Source organism: Mobula hypostoma, chromosome 7 (genome assembly GCF_963921235.1).
Source record: "Mobula hypostoma chromosome 7, sMobHyp1.1, whole genome shotgun sequence".
Taxonomy (NCBI): Eukaryota; Metazoa; Chordata; class Chondrichthyes; order Myliobatiformes; family Myliobatidae; genus Mobula; species Mobula hypostoma.
The window spans coordinates 60,957,921-60,985,418 of NC_086103.1; the positions used below are offsets into that span (position 1 = coordinate 60,957,921).

Below are 27,498 nucleotides of genomic sequence, written 5' to 3' on the forward strand. Positions count from 1 at the left end.
TTGCATCGGTATGCTGGGCGCAGGATAGGTCTTCAGAGATGTTAATACCTAGGCATGTGAAACTGTTTACCCCTTCTGCTGCTGATCCTTCAATGTGTGTTCCCTCGAATTTCCCTTCCTGAAATCCAGGTTAAATTCCTGGATCTTACTGACGTTGAGTGCAAGGTTGTTGTTGTGGCACTGTTCAACCAGCTGATCTCTCTCTCCTGTACACCTTCTCGTCACCATCTGAAATTCTGACCAACAATAGTACTGTTGTTGACCAGTTTATAGATGGCGTTTGAGCTGTGCCTAGCCACACAGTTGTGCGTGTATAGAAAGTAGAGCAGTCACTAAGCAGTGGTGCTGCAGTCTTTAGTCTCTACCTATATGCTGGAAGTAGAAGTACAGCGAGGTGATAAGATTTTCCGAAGTGTGGGCATGGGATGCACAGTCACAGTTAATGTTCTTGCTGGTGCATAACAATGGTCATGTGTGTTGGACCCTCTGGTCCCACCGGTAATACGTTGATGGTAGTTGTTCAGAGACTTCTTCAAGCTGGCCTGGTTGAAATTCCACGCAATGAAAGACATCAGGGTGCTCTGTTTTGTGCCTGCTGATTAGAGCTCAGCTCCTGCGGTGGCTGCCTGACATTGGGCTGAAGTGAAATGTAGACCACTACCAGGATGAGGGCAATAATCTCCCCCGGCAGATAAAAAGGATGACATTTGACCACTAGGAGTTCCAGGCTGGAAGAGCAGGACTGAGGGAGAACAGCCACATCTCTGTTCCACAATAAGTTAATTATAAAGCATACTCCACCTCCCCTACCTTTAAAAGACTGAGCTGACCTATTCTGAATGGTGGAACCATCATGCTGCAGCACTGCATCTAAAATGGTGGGTATGAGCCATGTTTCCATAAAACAAAGTACACAGCATCCTTAACATCTCTCTGGTACTGCAATGTTGCTCTGAGGTCTAAAAATTTTATTTTCTACAGACTGTACATTCACCAGCAGGACAGTCAGGAGCAGGATTATAAAGCCTCTGTGTTTCAATTGTACCTGTAGCTCAGGGTACCATCCCTGCTTCCGTTTTCTTAAAGGGGAACTGCACTCCCAACCTACGTCTGCCACCTGGGATTTATTGCACGATATCGGCAGCACTGGACTGTTGAAGATGTCGACATTAAAATCAAATGTTGGTGTTAAATAATCCACTGTATTCCTTGATTACGAGCAGTGGAGCTCTGGTGTGCAGATTCATACTTCTCTCTCAACCAATATTAAAACCAGATGATTATTTAGTTGCCAATTGTGAGAATGGTGGAATTTGTTTCCAATACCGTAACAGTGATTACAAGCCAAAGCTCCTTCATCAGCTGTAGCATATTTAGGTGAAAGATCTCCTTTTAAAAGATCAATTTCATGGTAAGTAAGGGGAGAAAGGAAATCTGCCCCACACCCACAACTATCCTGTAGACAATTTCTCCAATTGGAAAAACAGGTTTTTGGTTACAAAAACAGATGGCTCTCACCCATCGATCTTCTTCCTACTTCTCCATTTAACTGTTCTGCCCAGATTTACATTCCAACAATGTGTGTTTATAACTTCTGCAATTTCTTGCAAAATGTATCTAAAACTATAGAAATTCAAGAGCTGTTTGCTCAGTGCGCCACAGTTTATGTAAATGTCCACATTTTCCAAGTGAAACACTAGAAAGTCATTTTATGACTTTTAATATCCCACAGTTCCCATGGAAGGTACTACAACAGCCAATCAGAATTTTGTTGCAACATTCCAGTTTCGGGTAACCAGTTCCGTGCTTCTCATGTAACAGACTAAAACTATTTAAAGTCCAGTATCATAAAAAGGGAAGGGAATTCCCTGCTAAATATACCATGGACATTGATGTTTACAGCATAAGAAAGTAACCAGAGGTGAAATCAAAACTTCTAGATCTTCCATTTGCTTGTAAACAGTGCATCATTAGGTCAATTTGATTCCACGACTCAAAGAGCTAGCTGGGTGACACATGCAAAATGCTGGAGGAGCTCAGTAAGTCACAAAACATGTATGGGGGAGAATAAAAAGTTGACATTTTGGTCCGAGACCTTTCATCGGGTCTGGAAAGGAAAGGGGAAGAAGATAGCAGGGGGGAGTTCAAAGTACAAAAGCATGGAATACACTTCGACTTCACATCATACATGTCAAATGTAAAAGTTGCTCCCAGAGTTCCTACCGCAATGCTTTCCTGCTCTGGTGCTTCTTTATAATTTATCATACATTAAATAATACAGCTTTTTAAAACTGCTAACTGGGATTGCCATTTTATTTGATATCACATGTTGCAGTGATGTTTTAAGAAAATATCCAAAAGCACAAATTCTATTTTTGTTTTCTCCTTCCTTAATTTCTCAATATTCTTTCGTTCAACTTTTCTCCACTGCTACTTTAAGCAACAACCGTATTAATTTGCCTCAGCTTTATGAATAATACTAGTCCTCACTTAAAATGTTTGGTGCTGATAACATTCAAAACTATCTGCATACTTTTGTTATACAAGGGGATCAAGTGATATAGAGCAAAGGAAGGTCAAAGTTTGAATACAGAATACCAACAACCTAATGCAATGGTTAAGTTGATCTGAGAGCTTGAGTGGTTTACTCCAGTTCCTGTTTATCTGGAAGATTATAAAGAGATGTGGTTATGGGAAGGGATTGATCGGATGAAGACTGGCTTGGTAACATTTGAGATTAGCTGGATCAGAGTATTCGCAGGCAGTTGCTATGATAATAACAACAGGTGATCATAACTTTCAGAAAAAGAGTTGGGTGAGGAAGGGAGCGATCAACTAGAACACTACTCAAAGGAAAGTCTCCTGAAAGAAGATAGAATTTTTGAACTCCTCCACATTAGACGAGTAATATTTGCCTACTTCTACCACCATTAACTCTCTCATTAAGCCCTGCTCACAAGAGCCTCGCATTCAGGAAATACTGGCCAGGTTACTTGCTTGGATCCTTCAAATCAAAGATCCACCAGGATGCAGTACAAGATACAACAGCATGGAAAAAAACACTTTGACTATATTCACAACGCGTGTCACGTCTGCAATCACCCCATGAGGCTGTTCTTTATTACATTTTCATCTATTTATTTTACTCATCTTTCGTAAGTTATAGGGAGAATTTCGTGCACTCAGTACTTGAAAGAATTTTGCACAAGTGGATTCAAAACACAATGTATACCATTTAACAACAGTCCCATGCACATGCATGTTATCAACACTGAAGAGCCACAACAAATTGCTGGAAGTGCTTATCTGTGCATTAAATCGCTCATGACAAAATATAGTAAATGAGTTACACAAGGCAATAGAATTCTGAGATTTATAGCATTCCTCCTGACAATAACAATCAGAAAATGTTGAGACAAGTCCTATCACTGAACACTGGCTGCCAAATCTCATATTTTTGAGCGTTTATTTATGTTCCTCTTTGATAGCTTACTAAATATCAATTATACTCATATTTTAACAGGCTTCAGCAGTCCTTCCTAATTTGCCATACAAGTTTGTTCGAAAATGCAGGCTATAACATGACATACTGATAAAACCTAAAATACAACATTGTTCAGCTTCCACAAACACGAATATGGAATCATTTTACCTGAAGGCAGCTTCAATATTTACACTATTTAGCATTTGGGATGACCAAGTGTCAACAGATTGAGAACATTAATTTGTTCAGTTAGTTTGCAGTTTATATGAACTAACATTATTCTCTATGCAATTTAATTGAGAAAGTATGACATCAAATATTGAGAGATAAAAGTTCTGCTGCTCAAGCGTGACAACAACACCTTGCAGTCAACATCAATGAGACCAAGGAAATGATTGTGGGTGTCAGGAGAATGTATATCAGTCATCAGCAAGGTGAGCATCTTCAACTTCCTGGGTGTCAACATCTCTGAAGATTTATCCTTCATATCGATGCAATTGAAGGATTGCATATTGATGCCCAACATATTGATGCAATTATGAAGAAGGTTCACCAGCAGCTATATTTCATTCGGAGTTTGAGGAGATTTGGTATGTAACCTCAGTTCTATAGATGCACCGTGCAGAGCATTCTGGCTGGTGTGGAGGCACCTATGTACAGGATTAGAAAAGGCTGCACAGGGTTTTTGGCCAGCTCCATCATGAACATGCCTTCCCATCATTGAGGGTATCTTCAAAAGGCAGTACCTCAAGAAGGTGGCATCCATCATTAAGACCAGACGACACTGGAGCACATTAGGCCATTCAGCCCATCGGATCTGCTCCATCATTTGATCACGGCTGTTCCATTTCCCTCTCAACCCCATTCTCCTGCCTTCTCCCCATAACCTTTCACACCCAGACTTATCACAAATGTATCAACCTCTACCTTAAATACACTCAATGACCTGGCCTCCACAGCTGCGGGTGGCAACGAATTCCACAGATATATCACTCTCTGACAAAGAAGTTCCTCCTCATTTTCATTCTAAATTGACACTCCTCTATTCTGTGGTTGTGCCCTCTGGACTCCCCCAAGATTGGAAACAACTTCTCCACATCCATTCCAACCAATTCCATGCCGCTGTCCCCAGTTCAGGTGTGTGGGTGACGGAACACCAAATTTTATGACGGCAGATGCACCTGAGCGAGGTCTCTGCCTGAGCAATCGCTCCCTCTCTCTCTTTCGATGGTGGGCAGAGTTTGCTGCCAATTCTCAAGTCGGAATAAAAAGCGACACAGCAGATTGTAACACCATAACAGTAACTATTTGTCAGTCTCCCCTTTCGCTGTGAAACCTCTCTGTCCCTTGTTAGTGAGAGAGAGAGAGTGAGAGCGCCTATGGCATGTCGAACTGTCGGGTAAATGATAGTTCTTTCTTTCTGCAGATCCTGGTTTCTCTTGCTCTTTCTTGGCGAGTGGTGGGCAGTGGGCACCGATGCTTTCTGCTGAAATGGGTTGGGGGGGAGGGGGAAGTTGATGCTATGCCACTGCTTGTGCATGGGAGAGGTAGAGGGGGCTTTGGGTTCTAATACGTGGCTGGGCACAGCTCAAATACCATCTATAAATTTGCAAAACGATACAACCATTGTTAGTAGAAACTCAGGTGGTGACAAGAGGGCGTACAGGAGTGAGATATACCAACTAATGCAGTAGTGCTGCAGCAACAACCTGGCACTCAACGTCAGTAAGACGAAAGGGCTGATTGTGGATTTCCGGAAGGGTAAGATGAAGGAACACATACCAATCCATATGGAGGGATCAGAAGTGGAGAGAGTTAGAGTGAGCAGTTTCAAGTTCCTGGGTGTCAAGGTATGGGGGGTGGGGGGAGAGCTACTGCACAAGACCAAAAGAAGCTGCAGAGGGTCGTAAATTTAGTCGGCTTCATCTTGGGTACTAGCCTACAAAGTACCCAGGATATCTTCAAGGAGTGGTGTCTCAGAAAGGTGGAGCCCATTACTAAGGACCTCTAGCACCCAGGGCATGCTCTTTTCTCACTGTTACCATCAGGTAGGAGATACAGAAGCCTGAAGGCACACACTCAGTGATTCAGGAACAGCTTCTTCCCCTCTGCCATCCAATTCCTAAATGGACATTGAACCCTTGGACACTATCTCACTTACTTCCCCTTTTTTAAAAATATACAGTATTTCTATTTTTGCCCAATTTTTTATCTATTCAATATACATATACTGTATAAAGTATACAGAATAAGATTTACGTATTTATTATTATTTTTTCTTCTATATTATGTATTGCATTGAACTGCTGCTAGCAAGTTAACAAATTTCACGTCACATTACAGTGATAATAAACCTGATTCTGATTTCTGTCATTCATTCTTTGGGGTTCTTTTTTGTTTTTCATGGATGTTGCAAAGAGTAAGAATTTCAGGTTGTACACTGTATACATTCTCTGATATTAAAATGAAACCATCTTAACCATATGTAATACCATGGGCTCTTACCTGGCTCAGCAGCCTTATGTGAGGCACCTTATCAAAAGTCTTTTGAAAAGTCAAGTACACGACACTCACTGATTTTCCTTTGTCTATCCTGCTTGTTAGTTCCCTCAAGGAATTCTAAGAGATTTGTCGAGCAAGCTTTTCCCTTAGGGAAACCATGCTGACTTAGCCTGTTTTATCATGTACCTCCAAGTACTCCAAAACCACATCCTTAGCAATCGACTGAAACATCTTCCAAACTACTGAGGTCCTTTCTCTGCCTCTCTCCCTTCTTAAAGAGTGGAGTGACGTTTGTAATTTTCCATTCCTCTGGAACCATGCCAGCATCAAGTGATTCTTCTACAATCATTACTAATGCCTCCACAGTCTCCGCAGCCACCTCTTTCACTGGGGTTATAGTCCATCTTGTCCAGGTGACTTAACTATCTTCAGACCATACAGCTACCTAAGAACCTGCTCTGTAGTTATAGCAACTGTACTCAGGGTTGTATATGGTGACGTACATGTACTTCGATTTATTTGAAGTTTGAACTTTGAAAAAGAATCCAAAAACAAGGAGAGTTCAAAGGTAACAAAAGGATGGGTGAAGGTTTCTGCAGTAGATGAGCTATGGTTGGATCAGGGACACACAAAATAAATGAAGATGATGTCAGCCTTAGTGATCAGGTAAAAATGTGTTCAAGAGCTTGACTCAGTATTAAAAAAAGATGTCAAGTTCCTGGATTGTCAAGTCTTTAAAGAGAAGAATGAAGTCAGTAGGCCACAGATGACAGAGCATATAAATAAAGGCTTTGAACTTCCCAATATTTAGCTTATGCAGGTTGTTAAACAAGCAATGTGACTACTCAAGGGTGAAGAAAGACAATGGTGAGAGATATGTGACACCAGTCTGTGAAACATGACAATGGTATCTGGGATAACATTGGCAGAAGCATACAAATGAGAACTAAGGACAGACGGCACGAGAACGGAGAGCAGTGTTTGTAATTGCCCTGGTTGTGATTGGACAAATAAAGAAAAGAACCAGAGAGAAGTCACATCAAGTTGAATGCCAAAGGAGAGGCACTGGAGAATATTGTGTTCAATGCAGCATTCAGGTTGATTAGTTTCATGATACTTCTTTATTTCTTGCCCATGGATTAAACATGTTTAATCAAGTGTATTTTTTATCCATATGCACCGGACGACATTCTAACTGGTTGTATTACCATCTAGTAAGGAGAGGCCATTGCACAGGAACTGCAAAAGCTGCAGAAAATTGTAAACTCAACCTGCTCCATCATGGTACCCATGCTATAGCCCCCCCCCCACCCAATTATCAGCACCCAATTGCCCACCATTGAGAACATCTACCATAAACACTGCCTGGGCAGGGTGAAAAGCATTATCAGGGATGCATCTCACCCTAACAATGGACTTTTTACTCTCCTCCCATCCAGCAGGTGCTACAGGAGCCTCCGCTCCTGCACCAGCAGGCACAGGAAGAGCTTCTTCCCTAAGGCTGTGACACTGCTGAACCTCTCATCACAGCGCGAAGCAGTATTGGACCCATATTGGACTGTCTCAGTACTTTTATATTTGTGTGCTGTAGCACTTTTTTTATTCGCAGTTATTTTGTAAATAACACTATCCTTTGCATTTCTGGTCAGATGCTAAATGCATTTCATTGGCTTTGTATCTGTACTCGGCACAATGACAATAAAGTTGAATCTAACCTACAACGTTTGTAATCTAATCTAATCAAGGACACCTTCAAAAGACAGCATCCATCACTAAAGATCCCCCAACACCCTGGACATGCCTTCTTCTCATTGCTAATATCAAGGAGGAGGTACAGGAGCCTGAAGACACAGACTCAATGTTTCAGGAACAGCTTCTTCGCCTCTGCCATCATATTTCTGAATGGACAATGAACCCATGAACACTACCTCACTGTTTTTTCCTCTCACTTTTTGTGCACTGCTTGTTTAATTTATATATATATACTTACTGTCATTTACAGTTTTTAAAAATTATTGTGTATTGCAATGTACTGCTGCCACCAAACAAGTTTCACAACATATGCCAGTGATATTAAACCTGGTTCTGATTCTGAGGTGGCAGATTTGAGTAACAATTCTTGCAAAAAATCCCTTCACTGCTGCTGTCCAAGTAATTCAGATAACTTGAATTGGCATTTAGAGTATAAATCTTAAATGTTTTCATAAATTAGCATTTGCATCCTAAAACAGAGGAAAATTAAATTCCATGATATGCAGATAGGACAAGCAGTTGCAGAATAAACTTATTCTTCCTTCACATCCAGAAACAAAACCGCATTGATATTTATTAAATTAGTTTTTAATGGAAGTAACTGAATATATGAGTACATTTGTGTATTTTTGGGACAGACTTGGCACATCTATGATTTTGGACAGAACTTTACCATTGCACTTTCCTGTCTGCTACCTACTACACCTCAACTCTAGTCTGACTACATAAACAAACTCCTGTCCCAAACAAAGATGGGGAAAAAAAGAAATGAACTCAAGATCTTCTGTTTTTTTCCTCCAGAGGTTGTCTGTTACTTACCCTGCAGTATTCATCTATGGGCTTCAGCCGCTTTACTGCAACATCCCTGATGTGACTTCGCCGGAAGAGGATTTTACCTGCAATGTCAACAGACAGCAGCACTTCAGCAAATGGCATACACACATAAGCAGCTCTTAGTCAGATCCTGAACGTTAGGAGCAAAGAAACCCCATTCTTTGCATCAACATACTTCACTTAAGCTGTCATATGTTTAAATTATTTCGTGTTTACATTGGGAAGAACTGCATACTGATCCAGTCATGCAAAACATATTCAACTACTTGTCCATCCCTGCTTTAAATTATTTGCTAGGAACACATCATTGGCCTGAACAAATAATTTCATTGTTTAATGGATAGCCAGCAAATGATGGGTTAGCATGGGCTGAATGGCCTGCTGCCATGCCGTATAGCTCAATGACTCCATATTTTCAAAAGGCCAACTACTCAATACAAAGATATTTGTAGCAAATACTCATTAAAGAGCCCACTTACCCTCCTGCAAGGCAGTTGCAAAGAAGTGGTAAATCAGAAAGCATCTGCAAACCAACAACTTCAACGAATAAAACATGAGGTCATGCAGACAAGCTATTTAATTCATTTTGAATGTTCCATGTCTTTTATACATAGATACACAGATACCATTAGAGAATATGTTGAAGATGTACATATGGCCATTTTCTCTTCTATCTATGGATAAGAAAATTATCTGAAAAGGACAATTAATTCACTGCTTATGGCTAAGCACCTCCAGATAAATGTTGTCAGAAAGTAAGAGAGCTACAAAATCTATTTTTCTTTAACATTCTGCTTTGTTACATCGGAGGAAACTACTGTCACTTGCTCTCCATCATACCATTGAATATGAATGATGAGTAAATTTGCAGATGACACAAATATTAGTCATGCTGTTGGCAGTCTATGGCTTAAGTTGATTGAATGGGCAAGGAAATGGTAATACCCTGAAAAATGTGAGCTGACGCATTTTGGGAGAGCTAATAAAGACAGAATATACACAGTTGGACTCGAAGTGGAACCGAGGGACAAAGCAGCCTTGATGTCCATATCCAGGGATCCCCAAAGGCAACAGCAATTGGAATGAAGATAAATTAATTAAGAGGGCATGCAGAGAAGAAAAGAAGGAAGGCTGTGCTACAACTGTGTAAGATGTCAGGCTACAGCTAGATTATGGTGGACAGTTCTGTTCACTTCTCTGTAAGAAAGTTGTGATGCCATTGGAGAGGGTAAAAGGAGATTCACTAGTATGTTGTCTCAGTGAAGTATTTCATTTGTGAGCAAAAACTGTGTTGGACTAGGATAATGTACTGTGCTGCTGCAGCAAAAAGCTAATGTTCAGGCCATTTATACCTTGGGTACCAATCATGAAAACAACTTGAATTGGATAGGCTTGGGAGCTGAGCATATAACCTGACAGGTATACATTATTAGAGTAATAGGCAAGTAAGTTTGTGTGACTCTGCAGCTTATCAGCGATGGCTATAATCAGAGATTTAGAGGAGACTTGGGGAAGAACACCTGCAGCCAAAGGAGGCTGTAATTTGAAAGGTGTTGCCTGAGTTCAACATTCAAATTAAGTTTATTATCAAAGTATACATTTCCTGACTTGAGATTCATTTTTGTTGCAGGCATTTACAGAGGGATGATGGAGGGAAATACTCTCACAGCATACAAGAAAAATTCACAGTAGAATTCCAAGCAATGACTGGTGAAGTTCTGGAAAATAGGATTAATAGAACATAAAGCAGAACAGCACAGGAACAGGCACTTTGGCTCATGGTGTTGCTAGATATAGATAGTTGATCACCAGCACAGACACTGGGCTGAAAGCCCTGCTTCCATGCTGCATTGCTCAGTGACTGCAATCCGTGTTTCATTGAAGACAACAGAGTGGTCTAGAGCCAAGTAATGTTATTGGTTTCTAGGTATCAGTTGTAATTAGTAGCAGTAATAACTCACAATAGATCCTGGACAGGATTTTCTTAAGCAGTTCTCCATATCGCTGGGTTACAGTTTTACCACAATTTCAAGACTTCGGGGAGGCTGTTGTCTGCTTCAATTCCCTCTTCCATGTGTAAATCACGTTAAGATGCATAATATAAATTAACAAGTATCCATAATTATGGAGCCCTTAAGCAGCAGTTTGAGCAGAACGCATGCAAAATATTTGGTTGAGCACACTTTACTACTGTGCTTTACACCCTGGTCTGGTATACATGCATAGAGTTAAAAAACAATAAACTTGACTTGAGCTCTTCCACTCCTGATCAGTGTTCAGGTGTTTACCAGCCCTTGTCTGTCAATTATCTGGGTGTTCACCACTAGCCTTGATTAGATGTGTAGTATCGTCTGAGAGCTTTGTTTTCTTTGATTAGTTGTGCAATCACTCAAGTGACGAAGGAAGTTACTCCAAGCTGATTCTCCATGATTAGCAAATTCAGTCACCAACTAGCCAGTTTATACACTCTAAACTGACAACACCTGAAATTCATGGCTGGAAAGAATTCACCCACCCACCTATCCAACCAATCTAATACTATTAATTCCCTCTAATCAACGATTATGTCTGAATGAATAGAGCTAATTGCACTTTCGCCAGCATTGTGCATAGACTCTCTCTCCTATTCAATGCACAATAGAATGATTGAGAATCCTGAACTTAGGCTACGTCCACACCATGCCGGATAATTTTGAAAACAAAGCTTTTTCTCTTCGTTTTGACCCTCCGTCCACATTGAAACGGTGTTTTCATCCCCCGAAAATGGAGCTTTTCTAAACCACTCTCAGAGTGTGTAAATTTGAAAACGATTGTTGTGCGTTGTAGTGGGGACAGGGTATGATGATTATGAAGACACGTAGTCCTCTTTTATTGTCATTTAGTAATGCATGCATTAAGAAATGATACATTATTTCCTCCGGTGTGATATCACAAAACACAGGACAAACCAAGACTGAAAAAACTGACAAAACCACATAATTATAACATATAGTTACAAACAGTGTAACAATACCATAACTTGATGAAGAAGTCCATGAGCACAGTAAAGTTCAAAGTTTCTCAAATCTCCCACATCTCACGCAGATGGGAGAAGGAAGAAAAACTCTCCCTGCCATGCCAACCACAATCCGACTCTGAGTCATCCGAAAACTTTGAGCTCTGATCAGCTGTCCGACACCAGGTACTGAGCGCCATCTCTGTCCGAACGATTCAACCTCCTTCCCGGTGGCCAAAAGCAGGCAAGGCCGGGGATTTTGAGGCCTACTCTCCGAAAGATTTCCGACCACACAGTAACGACAGCAGCTTACAGGCGTTTCAGAAATTTCTCCAGATGTTTCCCTGTGCTTTCACGTCCATTTTCCATCAAATCAGAATTGTCCACGGCCCCTATTTAACAGATACGATATCATTTTTCACCGGAGGGCTGCGCACACGCAGACGCAGGCGCGCCATCTTCTCAGCCCGCCTCCCGGGTAAATGGAGATATTTAAAAACGCTGTCAGGACAACACCAAAACAACAATGCTTTCTCTACTTCTGCTTGGTACTGCGCAAGCACTGCCAGACGGCTGTTATAACGCACAGTTGGTGTAAACGGTGTGAGAGTTAAATTGTAATGTGAGCTTTTTTGACTAGATCGCCTAAATTGATTTGATTGAGTCTATCTCTAAAAATATTAATGTCAGAAATACTGTGCAGGTCTGGCAGCAGAAGATTCCACTCTCTTGTTGATCTTGGGTAGAGGACGGCTTCATGCGTGTGTTGTTTACTTTATTGTCTTCGTTAATAGCTTGTTTGGAGTTAAACATCCCCACGTTCTCCACTGCTTTGCTGACTTTGTAGTCGTTTGTAACTCGCAGAAACAGTTCGACTTCATTCTCTGTCTAAACGAAGAAGTCCGGTCTGCTTTTTCCAGCGGAGGTTTTCTTTGTATTCCTCAAAAACATTGTTGAAAACTTTCTTTCGCTGTTGTTGGTACTCTAGTTTTTGACCAATGGAAATAGCACAACGCCACCACGGAAACGTAAATATTGCACCGTTTCCTCTTCACTTGTTTTCTGTAGATGTGTTTGCGCATGCCCAGTAGGAGTAGATTTGCCCAAATATTCGTTTAAATGTGGACACAGATATTTTGAAAAACGCCTAGTGTGGACGCCTGTCATTTTCATTCGAAACCGGCGTTTTCAAAATTATCCGGTCTAGTGTGGACGTAGCCTCAGCCTCATTTTGTTGCCACTTTTTCCTTCCTTACTACTACTGGAGAATTACGTTCAAGCAAGAAGTAGTGTGACCCTGATATCTTTTGAGACCAGTTTAAAAAGAGTAAAATTTGCTAACTGGCTTACAAAATATTAAACTTAATTACAGCCAACACATTCTCAGAAACCTTGTGCATACCCAAATGTTCGTGTTTATAGTGGAAGACATGGCAGTATGTTGAAAGGCAAAATAAATTATGAGGAACAAGATGAAATTACAAAGGACTTTCATTCTGGCCTTTTATCTCTTCTCACCTGCCTATCATTACCCCCTGGGTCCTCCCCTCCTTCCCTTTCTGCTATGGTCCACTCTCTTCTCCAATCAGATTCCTTCTTCTCCAGCCCTTGACCATTCACTTACCACCTTCCAGCTAGCCTCCTTTTTCTCCCCCACCTTTTTATTCTGGCTTCTTCCTCTTTCCTTCTCAGTTCTGAAGACGGGTCTCGGCCCGAAACGTTGACTGTTTATTTGTTTCCATAGACACTGGCTAACTTTCTGAGTTTCTCCAGCATTTTGTGTGTGCTTTTTTCGCACATTGGATGTTTGTCCGTCTTTGTGTGCAGTTTTTTATTGATTCTATTCTGTTTCTTTGTATTTACTGTGAATGCCTGCAAGACAATGAATCCCAAGGTAGTATATGGTGACATATATGTACCTTGAAAATAAAGTTACTTTGAACTTTCAACTTTGCTTAGAAATTGAACTCATTTTGCCAGGGATCTAGGTGAAAATTTAGCTCCATATCATAGCAGACATGTTGACAATTTGATTCCAATTCTTTTGAAGAAATCACCATTCAATATCATAATTCTTCTTTTTTAAGCTCTGTGGCTAGGGCGTTGGAGTAGCGACCTGAAGGTCGTGGGTTCGAGCCTCGGCCGAGGCAGCATGTGTGTCCTTGAGCAAGGCACTTAACCACGCAATGGTCCAGTCAACCCAGCTGAGAATGCCACAGAAACTGGCATAAGCACCGGCCTGATGGGCCACAAGTTTCGTGACAGACTTTAATCTTAATCTTTTTTAAGCTACTTTACCATCCTTGTCCATGTACATTGATTCCATGCCCCATTCTGTAGAAACAATTCATGATACAGTACTCATTTCATTCAGCAAGACCATAAGGATAACACATTACAAAAAGGAAAATATTAATACATAATACCTCCACTGTTATCATCTGGTGTGAGGAGGGAGTCGGGCTTGGGGTTGACCACTGACCAGAAACACAATACATGATCCACAAAAATGTGGCAATTGCAAGTGTAGGTCAAAGGTTAGGCATCTTGTGTCATGTGACTCACATCCTTTTGCCATACACAAAGTACAAATCAAGAGTGTGATAGAATATTCTCCACTGCACTGGTTGAGTGCAGCTCAAATAATACTCAACACCTTTGACACCATCCAGAACAAAGAGGCTTGCTTGACTGACAACCTATTGAACAACCTAAGCACCCATTCCCTTCAGCATTGCGACAGCCGTGTACCATTTACAATTATTTGCACTGGGTTATTCTGGCAGCAGCCCCAAATTCATGACCTCTACCACCAAGGACGAGCAGCAGGTCCATGGGAACACCTGCAATTGCAGGTTCCCCTCCAATACTTGGAATTATACTACCGGACCTTCATCATCCTGATTTTCTGACCCAACTGCACCATGGGAAGGACTGCTGTTCAAGCGGCAGCTCGACATCATCTTAAGAGCAATGGGGGAGATACAATAAATTCTGAACTTGCAAATAATCTCCAGCTCGTTTTTTGAAGTATATCTTTCATTCCTTTTTATTCATGTTCTGGAAGCAATTCCCAGCTCAAATGAATGATATACTTCAAAAACAAATTGCTAGCAAGGAAAAGACTTTTGAAGATTATTCTCAAAAGAGAAACTCCTGTTGTTCTGAGAATACCTGATACTGATTAGAGCTATCGGCATGATTTTCTCATCCTAACATTTCTAAATCTTGATAAGGCAGTAAGTAGCTACTGGATATTTATGCACAGTATATTTAGGCTAATATAACAGAAGAGATGAAAAAAATCCGTATTTATCACTCTTCCTAAGAAAGCTGGAGCAATAGAATGTGAATTACATAGGACATAAGTTTAATGACTCATATCACCAAGATACTTCTAAGAATTTTGATGATAAGAGCTAAAAGTAAGATACAAGCTGAAATAGGCAAAGAACAATGTGGTTTTGTGAAAGACAAAGGTACAAGAAACACAATATTGATGTTAAGGATACTATCAGAATGAGCTATTCAAGTACAGAAGGATCTGTTTATTTATCGACTACACAAAAGCATTTGATAAAGTGAAGCACAATAAGTTATTTGAAATATTATAGAAAACTCTAGATCTAGATTCAAAAGACCTCTGCCTAATCAGAAATCCATACTGGGAACCAACTGCCGCTGTAAGAATAGATGGAAAAGTGAGTCAGTTTACGAAAATCAAGAGAGGCGTTAGACAAGGGTGTGTTTTCTCCCCTGATTTATTTAATGTGTACAGTGAAACAATATTAAAAAAAATAAGAGACATCTTGGAAATCAAAGTTGGCGGTGAAAACATCAATAATTTCAGATATGCAGGCGACACTGTGTTAATTGCAAGTACGGAAGAAGAACTACAAAACTTAATTGAAATAATTGCTGAAGAAAGTGCAAAAACGGGCCTACCTATCAATTACAAAAAGACAGAATGTACGGTGATATCCAAAAAGAAGGAGAATCCTATCTGCAGGCTGAGAATAAATGGGGAAGACATAAAACAAGTACAGAACTTTTGCGCTTAGGAAACTGGCTCCTCTACCAACTTAGAGGAGTACATGGCATCAGTGACTAGCCACATCAGCAAGTGCATTGATGATGTCACTGTGGCCAAGACCATCACTACACGCGCTAACCAAAAGCCATGGTTGACCAAGAAGGAGCATGCACTGCTGAGGACCCGTGACTCCGCCTTCAGAGCAGGCGACAAGGCAGCCCTAACAACAGCGAGAACCAAACTGTCCCGGGCCATCAGCGAGGCAAAGCATGCACACACCCAGCGAACCCACAACCACTTCCAGGATAGCGGCGACACGCAGCGCATGTGGAAGGGCATTCAGGACATCACCAACTACAAGACAATATCACCTGCCTGTGCTAGTGATGCCTCCCTCCCAGATGTGTTGAATAGCTTCTACGCTAGTTTTGAGGTGGAAAATGAGGTCAGCTGAGAAAATCATCGGGGTCTCTCTTCCCGCCATTACAGAAATTTACACCACATGCTGCACCCGTAAAGCCAACATCATTGTGAAGGACCCCATGCACCCCTCATACAAACTCTTCTCCCTCCTGCCATCCAGCAACAGACACCGAAGTACCTGTATTCGAGCTTTCACGACCAGACTATGTAACAGTTTCTCCCCCCAAGCCATCAGACTCCTCAACACCCAGAGCCTGGACTGACACCAACCTACTGCCCTCTACTGTGCATATTGTCTTGTTTATTATTTATTGTAATGCCTGCACTGTTTTGTGCACTTTATGCAGTCCTGGGTAGGTATGTAGTCTACTGTAGTTTTGCGTTTTTTTTTAAAGTAGTTCAGTGCAGTTTTTGTATTGTTCATGTAGCACCATGGTCCTGAAAAAAGTTGTCTTGTTTTTACTGTGTACTGTACCAGCAGTTACGGTCGAAATGACAATAAAATGTGACTTGACTTGACATCAGATGGAGGTGCGACTTGGACATGAAATGAAAAATAGGGATGGCAAAAGACACCTTTACGAGAATGAAGGATATACTGACCAATACTTAACCAGGCATGACAACTCGCCTCAGAGTACTGAAATGTTACATTTATCCAGTTATGTTATACAGCTCAGAATGTTGGACAATATCTAGTAACATGAGGAAACGAATTGTAGCAGCAGAGATGTGGTTTTTGAGGAGGATGCAAAGAATATCATGCATGAAACAAATATCCAACGAGGATGTCATGAACAGAGCAAACACAAAAAGAGAAATAATGTATGAGATCGTGAAAAGGCAACGTAACTTCATTGGACATGTGATTAGGAAAGATGAGTTAGAATGCTCGGTAATTATGGGAAAGATTGAAGGGAAGAAAACAAGAGGAAGGCAAAGACAAATGATGATGGAGACAGCGGCCAGAGAACTGGAAATGAATACCAATGAATAGATCCACTTGACCCAAAACAGGAGTGTGTGGGCCATGGTAGTCAAAGCTCAAACTGGGCATGGCATCTGATGATGATGATAATGATATTTAGGATAGTAAGTATCTTAAGTTATATTTATTTCATGTCAATGGAGTAATTCTAGCTCAGTATAGAACAGAGGTCTTTATACAAAACTGCATGTCCATACAGAATTTAAAATTTATGCAATGGTTTGCCTGAAACTTATATACAAATGCCAAATATAACTTTAATTAGCTAACTCCACAAAAAGTTTTCCAAGTTCTCACAGTTTTCAATTTATTAGACAATATGCACATTATCCAGCTTACATACAGTGGAACTTGGGGAAAAAAATCACCCCGATAGTCTGTAAACATGAAATTTCCTGCAGATGCTTCAAATCAAGAATAACACACACAAAATGCTGGAGGAACTCAGCAGATCAGGCAGTGTGTTTGGAGAGGAATTAAAGTGGTAATGTTTTGGGCCGTGACCCTTCATCAGAACTGGAATGGAAGGGGGGAAAAAGCCAGAAAAAGAAGGTGGGGTGTTAAAAGTACAAGCTGGAAGGTGATAGGTGATAGGTAGAAAGGGTAAAGAGCTGAAGAAGAAGAAAACTGATAGTAGAGGAGAGTGGGGACCATGTGGGAATGGGAAAGAGGAGAGGCACCAGAGAGGGTTTTAGGCAGGGGAGGAGAAGAGAAGGGGTAAAAGGACAGCCACAGTGGGGAATAAAAAGGAGAGAAAGGGAGGAGGAGAAATTAATGGAAGTTGGAGAAATCAATGTCCATGTCATCAGATTGGAGACTACCCAAATAAAATACTCCTCTAACCTGAGAGTGTCCTCACTGTGGCAGTAGAGGAGGCCATGGATTAATCTATGTAATTTATAACACATTTACCTCTCTGCATATGTGGTTACTTATGATCCCTAATACAATAAAATAGTGCTCACCCACTAAGAGAGGCCTCCATATGTTTAGAAAATTATTTATGCATCCACAGTACTCAGATTCTGATGAAAAGCTGAGTGCATCACTTAAAGAGATGATTAAAAACATCATCCCAGTGGCACAAGTCAATGGTAACACTTTTTAAAATGTCACTCCAGTCTGGAGGAATAACCAGTCAATGACACAGGCGCTCCCCACTATCGCTGAGTCACAGGAAAACAAATCCAGTTGTCTTGCACATTACTGGAAGTTGACAGCAACAATAAAACAACAACCTACAATTAAAAACAGGAGAAAGTATGCAGATGCTGAAATCCAAGCAACACACACACACACACAAAATGCTGGAGGAACTCAGCAGGCCAGGCAGCATCTATGAAAAAGAGTACAGTTGACGTTTCAGGCCAAGACCCTTCAACAGGACTGGAGAAGACAAGATGAGGAGTAGAGTTAAAAGGTGGGGGGGGGGAGGGAGAAGGGGAAGGGAGGAAGAAACACTAGGTGAAACCAGGAGGGGGAGGGATGAAGTAAAGAGCTGAGAAGTTGATTGGTGAAAGAGCTACAGGACGGGGAGATACAGAGATACAGGGCTAATAGGAGAGGTCAGAAATATAAGCAGTTTTGCATACAGCTCCTATGCCCTGAAAACTCCCATGAAGAAAAATGCGCAGCTGATCATTTTGGAAGAACAAAAGAACAGAATACATTTTCAATTGAGAATTGGATGTTCTTGAAGTTATTTAATTGTCTGCAATCATTCACAACTACGGGTGGTAAAACTTTGAACATTGGTTCTGAATTTGTTTAGCTCAGTCTGCTTCACACTACTTTCACCGTTTAGCACTAACGTTTCCCTATATTACAATTTCACCAGGTTGGCACCTCAATTTCAAAGATGGCCAGTACTGTTCCCAACAAGCCATTCTGCACTCTTCATTGAACCAAGGTCAAACAAGGCTCAATTTCATCAAACATCATTAAGCGGTTTGAACGGCTGATCGTGGCACGCGTCAAAAACTCCATCCCTGCCACACTGGACACTCATCAATATGCCTACCGACAGAACCACCCTATGACAGATGCCACAGCATGAGTCATGCACCTGGCACTGACACACCTAGAAAACAAGGACACCTATGTCAGAATACTGTTTCTAGATTTCAATCCAGCATTCAACACTTTTGTACTACTGACCCTGGTGAATAAACTCCTACTTCTCAGTCCAAACACAACACTGTTCAAGTCTCTCGTGGTCCCAGAATATGTCCTAAAAATAACAAAACGCATGGACTCCAGCAGTGAGAGGAGAAGTAGCTTCGGAGGGACTTGATACAAAGGGAAACAGTGATAGATGGTTCCTTAAGAGGTACTTGGAGATCAATCCACAACACAACGTAGTTACCTCTTCTTCTCCTTAATGAACATCTACATTCCTGCCACTTTTTGGAGATATTTATGACGTGTAATTTTAAGTCTGAACTGAAGAAGTTGATCTAACTAAATTAATCTAAACCTCTTTCAAAGCATCATGAAAATGACTCAGATGGTTTTACCTGAAACATTGACCAAAATTTCCAACACAGATGCTGACTAACCTGCCAAGTGCTTCCAAGGTGTTCGACTGACACTCATGTCTACAGAAACATCAAACCAATTTCAATTATTTTCCTGTCCTCAACTCTAAAACCTCATTGAGACATTTCTGGCTTCCAGTCAATGTTAATTAAGGCATTCGTTTTCACAGTTAAGAACGAGCAGAAGCCGCACTTCAGACAATGTAAGTGATCGCTGGGACTGTGAAGCAAGCAATGGGAAAAAGTTAGCAATGATCCCTTCTCTTCTTTGATTGCCAGTGACTCATACTGGAAAGTTCACTTGTGGATGTAAGGGGAATGAAAAGAACTGGGATTAGATCAATTTTTCTCCACCACTGAATGGCTACCAACACTCAGTGTCTCCACTAACATCTTACAGACAATTCCTTGGCATTGGACATGAGATAAATCAGTACTCATGGAACTGTATTTGAGCAGGAACCAGCACTCTCTGGACAGAAAAAAGAGCAGAATGAAACTCTCGAAGACAAATGCAAGGGGAATCTATAAAATATAGCATTTTCACAGCAATCACTCCAATTGGCAGACTTACACACAACCTTAGAAATGTTTCATTCCAATGTTTATTTTTTAAAGAATTTCATATTTTTAGTTTAATAAAATAACCAACAGGGATGAACAGACCTCTGTGTCACAGCTAATATGACTCAACTGCATTGGCAGCCCTTCAGAGGTAGCCAACTGGTGCCACATTGACATATTTAAGCCAAGCTAAAAATCACAATATTCCTCAAGCACAATTCCTCGTTTGAAATAGAAAGTATAAAGTGGGTATACGATATGAACTCAACTACAATAACGAACTTTTGCTTACGGAGTTAAACGTAAAATAAATCTGTCAAACTGAACTAAGTTTTTAGCTTGGTATTTGCGTCACGAATAAATGTCAATTTGATGCACTTTGATCAAGGTGGCATTAGCACTAGCTGAAGCAAATTTGCATGCTGCCGAGGTAGTTCTGAAACTAAACAGAAAGACTACAAGTTTACAAGAGTGGTATAATCCAACAAAAAGTTGTAAGTGTCCAACAGTTGAAAACACACAAATTGTGAGTCTCAGCTGTACTCTTCACATGCTTTTCATTAAAGAAAGACACGCATCAACAAGCCTTTTAGGGTTGTGTCAACCATATGGCAAAGTAAATCTAATATTCCAGGAACTAATATACTAGTAGGCTCTGTTTAGCGTGGTGGTCTTTAGATTATTTCACAAAACCGAGAAACGCTGGCAGGCAGAAGCACATTTCTATTGACTAAAGATTAAAGATACAGTAAGCCACAGTGGTTGCCAGTAAATACTTTTGCCATCATGTGTAAGTCAAAGCTGATGAACTAACCTACTTGAAACAATCTCATCCTTGTTTCAAGTATTGTGAAGACATTTTGATTTGAGAGCCACCGCAGCACATGACAAATTTTCAGGGAATGTTTCATATATTAAACTTTTCTGATATTCATGTCTGTCTGTTTTAATTGAATGGTCTAGGCTGACAGGAAGAGTATAAATTACCCCAGATAAAAGTTACAAGTTGAAAGGAAAAATGAGCCCAATAAATCTCAACAACTGAGAAATGTATCCTTTGGGTGATGATAGACACGCAAAATTTGTTCCAAGGATGGTCAGAGACAAAAGTCTAGAATTTAAATAAAACCACTGACACTAAATATTACAGGAATAAGTTCTTCTAATGATAACCTGGTAGGAGGGTAGTCAAAAGTGAAATTTTCTCATTAACTCAAGATAGCCAACAATGCAACAGATATTAGCCTTCAACTATCAGGCTCCTGAACCATTCACCATAGTACTGAACTGATCACTAAACACAACCTAGGTACTCAGTTTCAAGGACTCTGCACTCCTGCTCTCGGCCATTACATGGTTGAGAGAGGGTTAGGAATGGGTACTTAATTGCCCAGGGTTTCGATGCTTTAGAAAAGATAGAGAGGTAGGTTAAAGGCAGGCTGGGACAGTTGCACTACTGATCAGGGACAGTATCACAGCTACACTCAGAGAGTACATAATGGAGGGCTCGTTCACTGGGTCAATTTGGATAGAGATCAAAAATAGGAAAGATGCATCACTCTGATGGGACTGTACTATATACCACGGGTCTCCAACCTTTTTCGCACTGTGGGCCGGTTTCATATTGACAACATTCTTGCGGACCGGCTGACCGGGGGAAGGGGGTGGTAGAGCTGCCAACGAACACGAGTAGTAGTCAAATACGTTGGGTTTACCCCGAGAAAGACTACAATGACCATGAAGCCTTGCGCGGGCACCAGTGCGCATGCCTGATTTTCGCATACGTGTACGTGCCGATTTTTTTCTACAAATCCTATTTTTGCGATTCTGTTCGGGGGGGTGTTAATCACGAACGCTATATAGGTGATAAGTGGCTAATACACTCAATTTCGTTTCTAAAAGGGTTTATCTAACGTATTTAATATTAAACACACAGCGCATACTTTCCTCGCATAAATATAGTGATAAGTCAATTATCAGGGGAGCTTGAAGTAAGTGTTGAACGAACTTCCAATAGAAGTGGTAGAGGCAGGTTCAGCATTATCATTTAAAAAGAAAAAATTGGATAGGTATATAGTCAGGAAAGGAATGGAGGGTTATGGGCTGAGTGCAGGTCGGTGGGACTAGGTGAGAGTAGCGTTCGGCACGGACCAGAAGGGCAGAGATCGCCTATTTCCGTGCTGTAATTGTTATATGGTTATATAAGTCAATTGCATCATAACATTTTAAGTAACGTTTGGATATTAAACACACAGCACATATTTTCCCTGCATGAACATATAAAATCATTGCAACACACCAATATTGCTGAATCAGTGGGAGCCCCGGGCTTGTTTTCCTACAATGAGACGGTCCCATCGAGGGGTGAGGGGAGACAGTGATACTCGAAGGGGGTTCCTTATGTCCAGTCTATTCCGCAATTTAGTTTTCGTTGCATTCATTGCAGAGATATGTTGGAAATGGAAGCAACGTTTTCAGTGCTTTTGTGGCTATCTCAGGATATTTAGCCTTGACTTTGATCCAGAATGCCAGCAGAGATGTTATGTCAAACATACTTTTCAGCCCACCGTCATTTGCAAGCTTGAGGAGTTGATCTCCTTCCCGTGCTGACATGGATGACGCGTGCATAATGACCTCGCGTGCATTCAAACTCAACAGTGGGCATGACAGGGAATGAGGAAAGATGCAGCTGACTCCTATCGCCAAATCATATCGTTTCCTTGCGGCCCGGTAGCGCATGCTTTGTGGCCCGGCACCGGTCCACGCCCGGTGGTTGGGGACCGCTGCTATATACCACCACCACTCCACACCCACCACCTACCCCACCTCACCAACAGCCACGGGGACTTTGGGAAAAGTGTACAAACAAGAGGGTTGTTGTCATGGGGGACCTCAGCTTCCCTAACATAAACTAGGACCTTTATAGTGCAAGAGATTTAGATGGGGCAGTATTTGTTGAGTACATCCAAAGGCGTTTCTTAAAGCACTATGTAGATAGTCCAACAAGAGTGGGGAGGGGTCTGTACCGACCTGGTGATAAGTAATGAGCTTGGCCAGGTGGGTGAGCAGTTAGGGAAGGGACCTCAACTCCTTATGTTTTAAGGTAGCTTAAAGACCTTGCAGGAGAGTATGAAATTGGAGCAGGACAAATTATGACAGCAGTAGCAAGAACTAGGGAGATTTAATTGGAGAAGCTGTTTTTGGGCAGGTCCACATTTGACATGTGGAGGGTGTTTACAGACCTACTGCACAGAGTATAGGACATCTATGTTCCAGTCAGAAGGATGGAAAGCTAAGCAAACCTTGGCTGTCAACAGGAGAGATGAATTTAGTCAAAATAAAAAAGGAAAAGTATGTAAACTTAGGAAGCTAGAATCTAACCGAGCCCTTGAGGATTATAAAGAAGTCAGAAAAGAACTCAAGGTGGGAATTAGGAAAGCCAGGAAGCACCATGGAAAGTCATAGGAGAGTAGGATTAAAGAGAATCCCAAGGCATTCTATACATACATGCATCAAGAGCAAGAGGATAACTAGGGAGAAGATGGGACCATTTCAGGATAAAGGAAGGAACACTTGCTTGGATGTGGAGGATATGGGGGAAGTCCTTAATGCAGTGGTCCCCAACCACCGGGCCGCAACGCATATACTACCAGGTCGCGAGGAAAGAATATGATTTGGCGATATGAAACGATATGGGTCAGCTGCACCTTTCTCATTCCCTGTCATGCACTGTTGAACTTGAAATAACCTACCAAATCATACCAAATAACACATAAAACCTAAAATAACACTCACATATAGTAAAAGCAGGAATGATATGATAAATACACAGCCTATAAAAAGTAGATATAATGTATGTACAGTGTAGTTTCACTTAACAGAATCGGGAAGATTAAGCCAAAACCGATTTGTAGAGAAAAAAAATCGGCACGTACACGCATGCGCACAGAGGTGCCTGAACAAAGCTTCATGGTCATGGTAGTCTTTCTCAGGGTAAACACAAGTGTCCCGTATTTGACTACTACTATTGTCCCTTATTTGGGAGCGAGAAAGTTGGCAACCCTACTTGAACATCCCCCTGTCAGCCGATCCGCAAGAATATTGTCAATATTAAACCGGTCCGCAATGCAAAAAGGTTGGGGACCCCTGCCTTCATGAGTATCTATTTATTTATTTATTTACTGAATTACAGCATGGAACAGGCCCTTCTGGACCTTCAAGCCGTGCTGCCCAGCAAACTCCCGATTTAACCTTAGCCTAATCACGGGGCAATTTATAATGACCAATTAACCTACCAAACGGTATATCTTTGGACTGGAGGAAACTGGAGCACCCAGAAAAAAAGCCACATGGTCATGGGGAGAACATACAAACTCCTTACAGACAGGGACGGGATTAATTTATATTAGTATTTACCAAGGAGAGGACATGGAGCATAAGCAAATCAGTGCCGACCGTATTATTTGCTCCGTCATTTTGAGGTAAAGGAGGAGGTCTTTTAAAGAGCATTAAGGTGGATAAGTCCCCAGGTCCTGATGGGACATACCCAAGGTTATTGAGAGAGGCAAGAGATGAGATTGCTGAAGCCTTGATCATTATCTTCGTATCCTCTCTGGCCACAGGGGAGGACCAAAAGGACTAGCGTGCAGCTAATGTTGTTCCGTTGCTCAAGAACGGAACCAAAGATACTCCTGGAAACTAAAGACCAGTGAATCTAACGTCAGTGGTGGAGCAGTTAATCAAGAGCGTGTATGGCCAGACAAACGTAATTATTGCTTCAGTTCAATAACCTTGTCACTTCATTAACCTCAGTAAGACTTCATTGCCTTTTGAATGAGCAGGAATAGTGGCAGCAAAGAAATCAGCAGATCTGAGTCAAGGCAAGTGTAGTAGAAAGACCAACGAACATAACAGGAAAGGGGGTTGTGATCTGTTTATAAAGATGCTGGAAACAAAAGTTAACCTCAGTTTCAAGTTAGAGGGAAAACTTGAGTACAGTGGATTCTAGTTAATTCCATCAGTTAATGGGGATAGACACTTACTTGGGACAATGCTTATAGAACAAAAACTAATTGAAAAAATATCCAGGATTTCCTTCGTTTATTTGGGACATTATGATGCTTAATTGGAGCAGGAGGATGTTGCCAAACAATTTTGAACTAGCGTCAGACGCATGCATTTGTGTGGCTGTTAGACACTACACTGTGCTTGGAGTGAGCAGTTTATAAATAGTGTCATTTCCCTGCGCTTGTGTTGGAAAAGCAGCAACTTTTGTCACTGATAGTTGGCAAGAAATAAGCAGTAAGACAACTCAGAACTGTTTTGCTCACTGTGGATTCAAGCATTCAGGCTTGGAGATGCCAGAAAGGGCTAGAGTGAAAATGAAACTATTTCACTACTTCAACAAGTTAGGGACTATGAAGAATTTGAAGATATCGACAATCATCTTGAATGTTACAATAAAAAATAAGATTTGGAGGATGCAATTGTCAATAGCATTGTATGAAGGTAGTTCATTATCTACTGTACACTAGGTGCCTGCGCTGATTGTTTATTTACAGTCAAAGGAACACAGCAGCTATTAGCTATTAGCACTAGATGAACTAATAGGAATTAATACAGCTTATAGTACTGAAATAGTATTGATAGTATTCTAATGTGTTCTGTATTTCATTTAAACTTATAATTTGTTACTTGGTTAAATGGTAAATTGACTTTTTTTTTATACCTTTTAAACAATCTCCATGACACTGGCTAATTGGGAGAATTGCTTAATTGGGCCAAAACGTACTGTTCCTGATGGGTCCCAATTACCTGTATGAATAATTGCAGGTTTATGGGAAATGGGGAGGGAAAGGACTGACTGGATTACTCGATATCATTGATAAATAGTCTTCCTTCTGTGTGACTGGTAAATCTATGATCCTGTTTCAATGAGAAGCCTGCTTTTATTCTATACCGCATTCTGCAAGTTGATGCTTAGATCAATCTTGATCCAATATTTGTATAACAATGGAAGGAATTGGAAAATTGAACGAATCCATTAAACAGAACAGCTCAGCTGCATCCTGGCTTTTTGAGCCTACAATCTGAAGAGGATTTTCCTCATATTCTCCTTAAGTATTTCACCTTTCACCTTTAACCCAAGACCTCTAGTTCTAGTCTCATCCAACCTCAGTTGAAAAAGCCTGCTTGCATTTAATCCTCCAATCCTCTGGCACCTCATCCGTCGCTAAGGGTGTTTTTGGTGTTTTAAATATATCTGTTAGAGCTCCTGCATTTTCTGCACCAGCCTCCCACACTTTCAGGCCCTGGAGATTTATCCACCCTAATTTGCCTCAAACAACAAACACCTCCTCAGCTGTAATCTGTCTATGGTCTATGACATCACCACTGCATTGAGTCATATTTATAGATTCTGTGTCTTTCTCCCCAATCTCTTTTGGCTGCATGCACAGATTACCATTCTGATCTTCCAGAGAACTAATTCTGTCCTTTGCTATACTTTTGCTCTTAATATATCCGTATAAGTCCTTGCGATTTTCCTTCACCTTGTCTGCTCGAGCAATCTCATGTCTTCTTTTCTTGGTGTCCACATTTCCGAGGATCTCACCTGGTCCCTGAATACCTCCATCCTGACCAAAAAGGCACAACAGTGCCTTTATTTCCTGCGGAGCATCAAGAAAGCTCACCACTGTCTCAGGATACTGAGGGACTTTTACCGCTGTACCATTGAGAGCATACTCACCAGCTGCATCTCAGTATGGTATGGCAATTGTCCCGTATCGGACCGCGAAGCACTCCAGCGTGTGGTGAAAACTGCCCAGCGGATTATCAGCATTCAATTGCCCACCATTGAGAACATCTACCATAAACGCTGCCTGGGCAGGGCAAAAAGCATTATCAAGGATGCATCTCACCCTAACCATGGACTTTTTACTCTCCTCCCATCCGGTAGGCACTACAGGAGCCTCCGCTCCTGCACCAGCAGGCACAGGAAGAACTTCTTTTCTGAGGCCGTGACCCTGCTGAACCTCACATCACAGCGCTAAGCAGTATTGCACCCATATTGTACTGTCTCAGTACATTTATATTTGTGTGCTGTAGCACTTACTTTTTATTCACAGTTATTTTGTAAATAACACTATTCTTTGCACTTCTGGTAAGATGCTAAGTGCATTTCATTGGTTTTGTATCTGTACTTGGCACAATGATAATAAAGTTGAATCTAATCTAATCTAATCTTCTTTTAGCCCTCCTGATTTCCTTTGTGTTCTCTTACATTTCTTACACTCCTAAGTACTGCACCTCATTTGTTCCTGCCTGCCTATACTTGCTTGGCATCGCCTTCTTTTTCTTAACCAGGGCCACAATATCTCTTGAAAA

At 41.2% G+C, this 27,498-nt stretch overlaps 1 protein-coding gene across 2 annotated transcripts in view; it reads right to left on the bottom strand.

Annotated features, from left to right (window-relative positions):
* The window catches only part of sh3pxd2b (SH3 and PX domains 2B), a 300,375-nt gene that overhangs the window by 147,175 nt on the left and 125,702 nt on the right, over window positions 1–27,498 (bottom strand). For both annotated transcript variants that reach the window (XM_063053511.1, XM_063053510.1), the window contains exon 4: window positions 8,558–8,634. In XM_063053511.1, coding sequence (XP_062909581.1) covers window positions 8,558–8,634 — 77 coding nt within the window. The remainder of the gene's footprint in view (window positions 1–8,557; window positions 8,635–27,498) is intronic.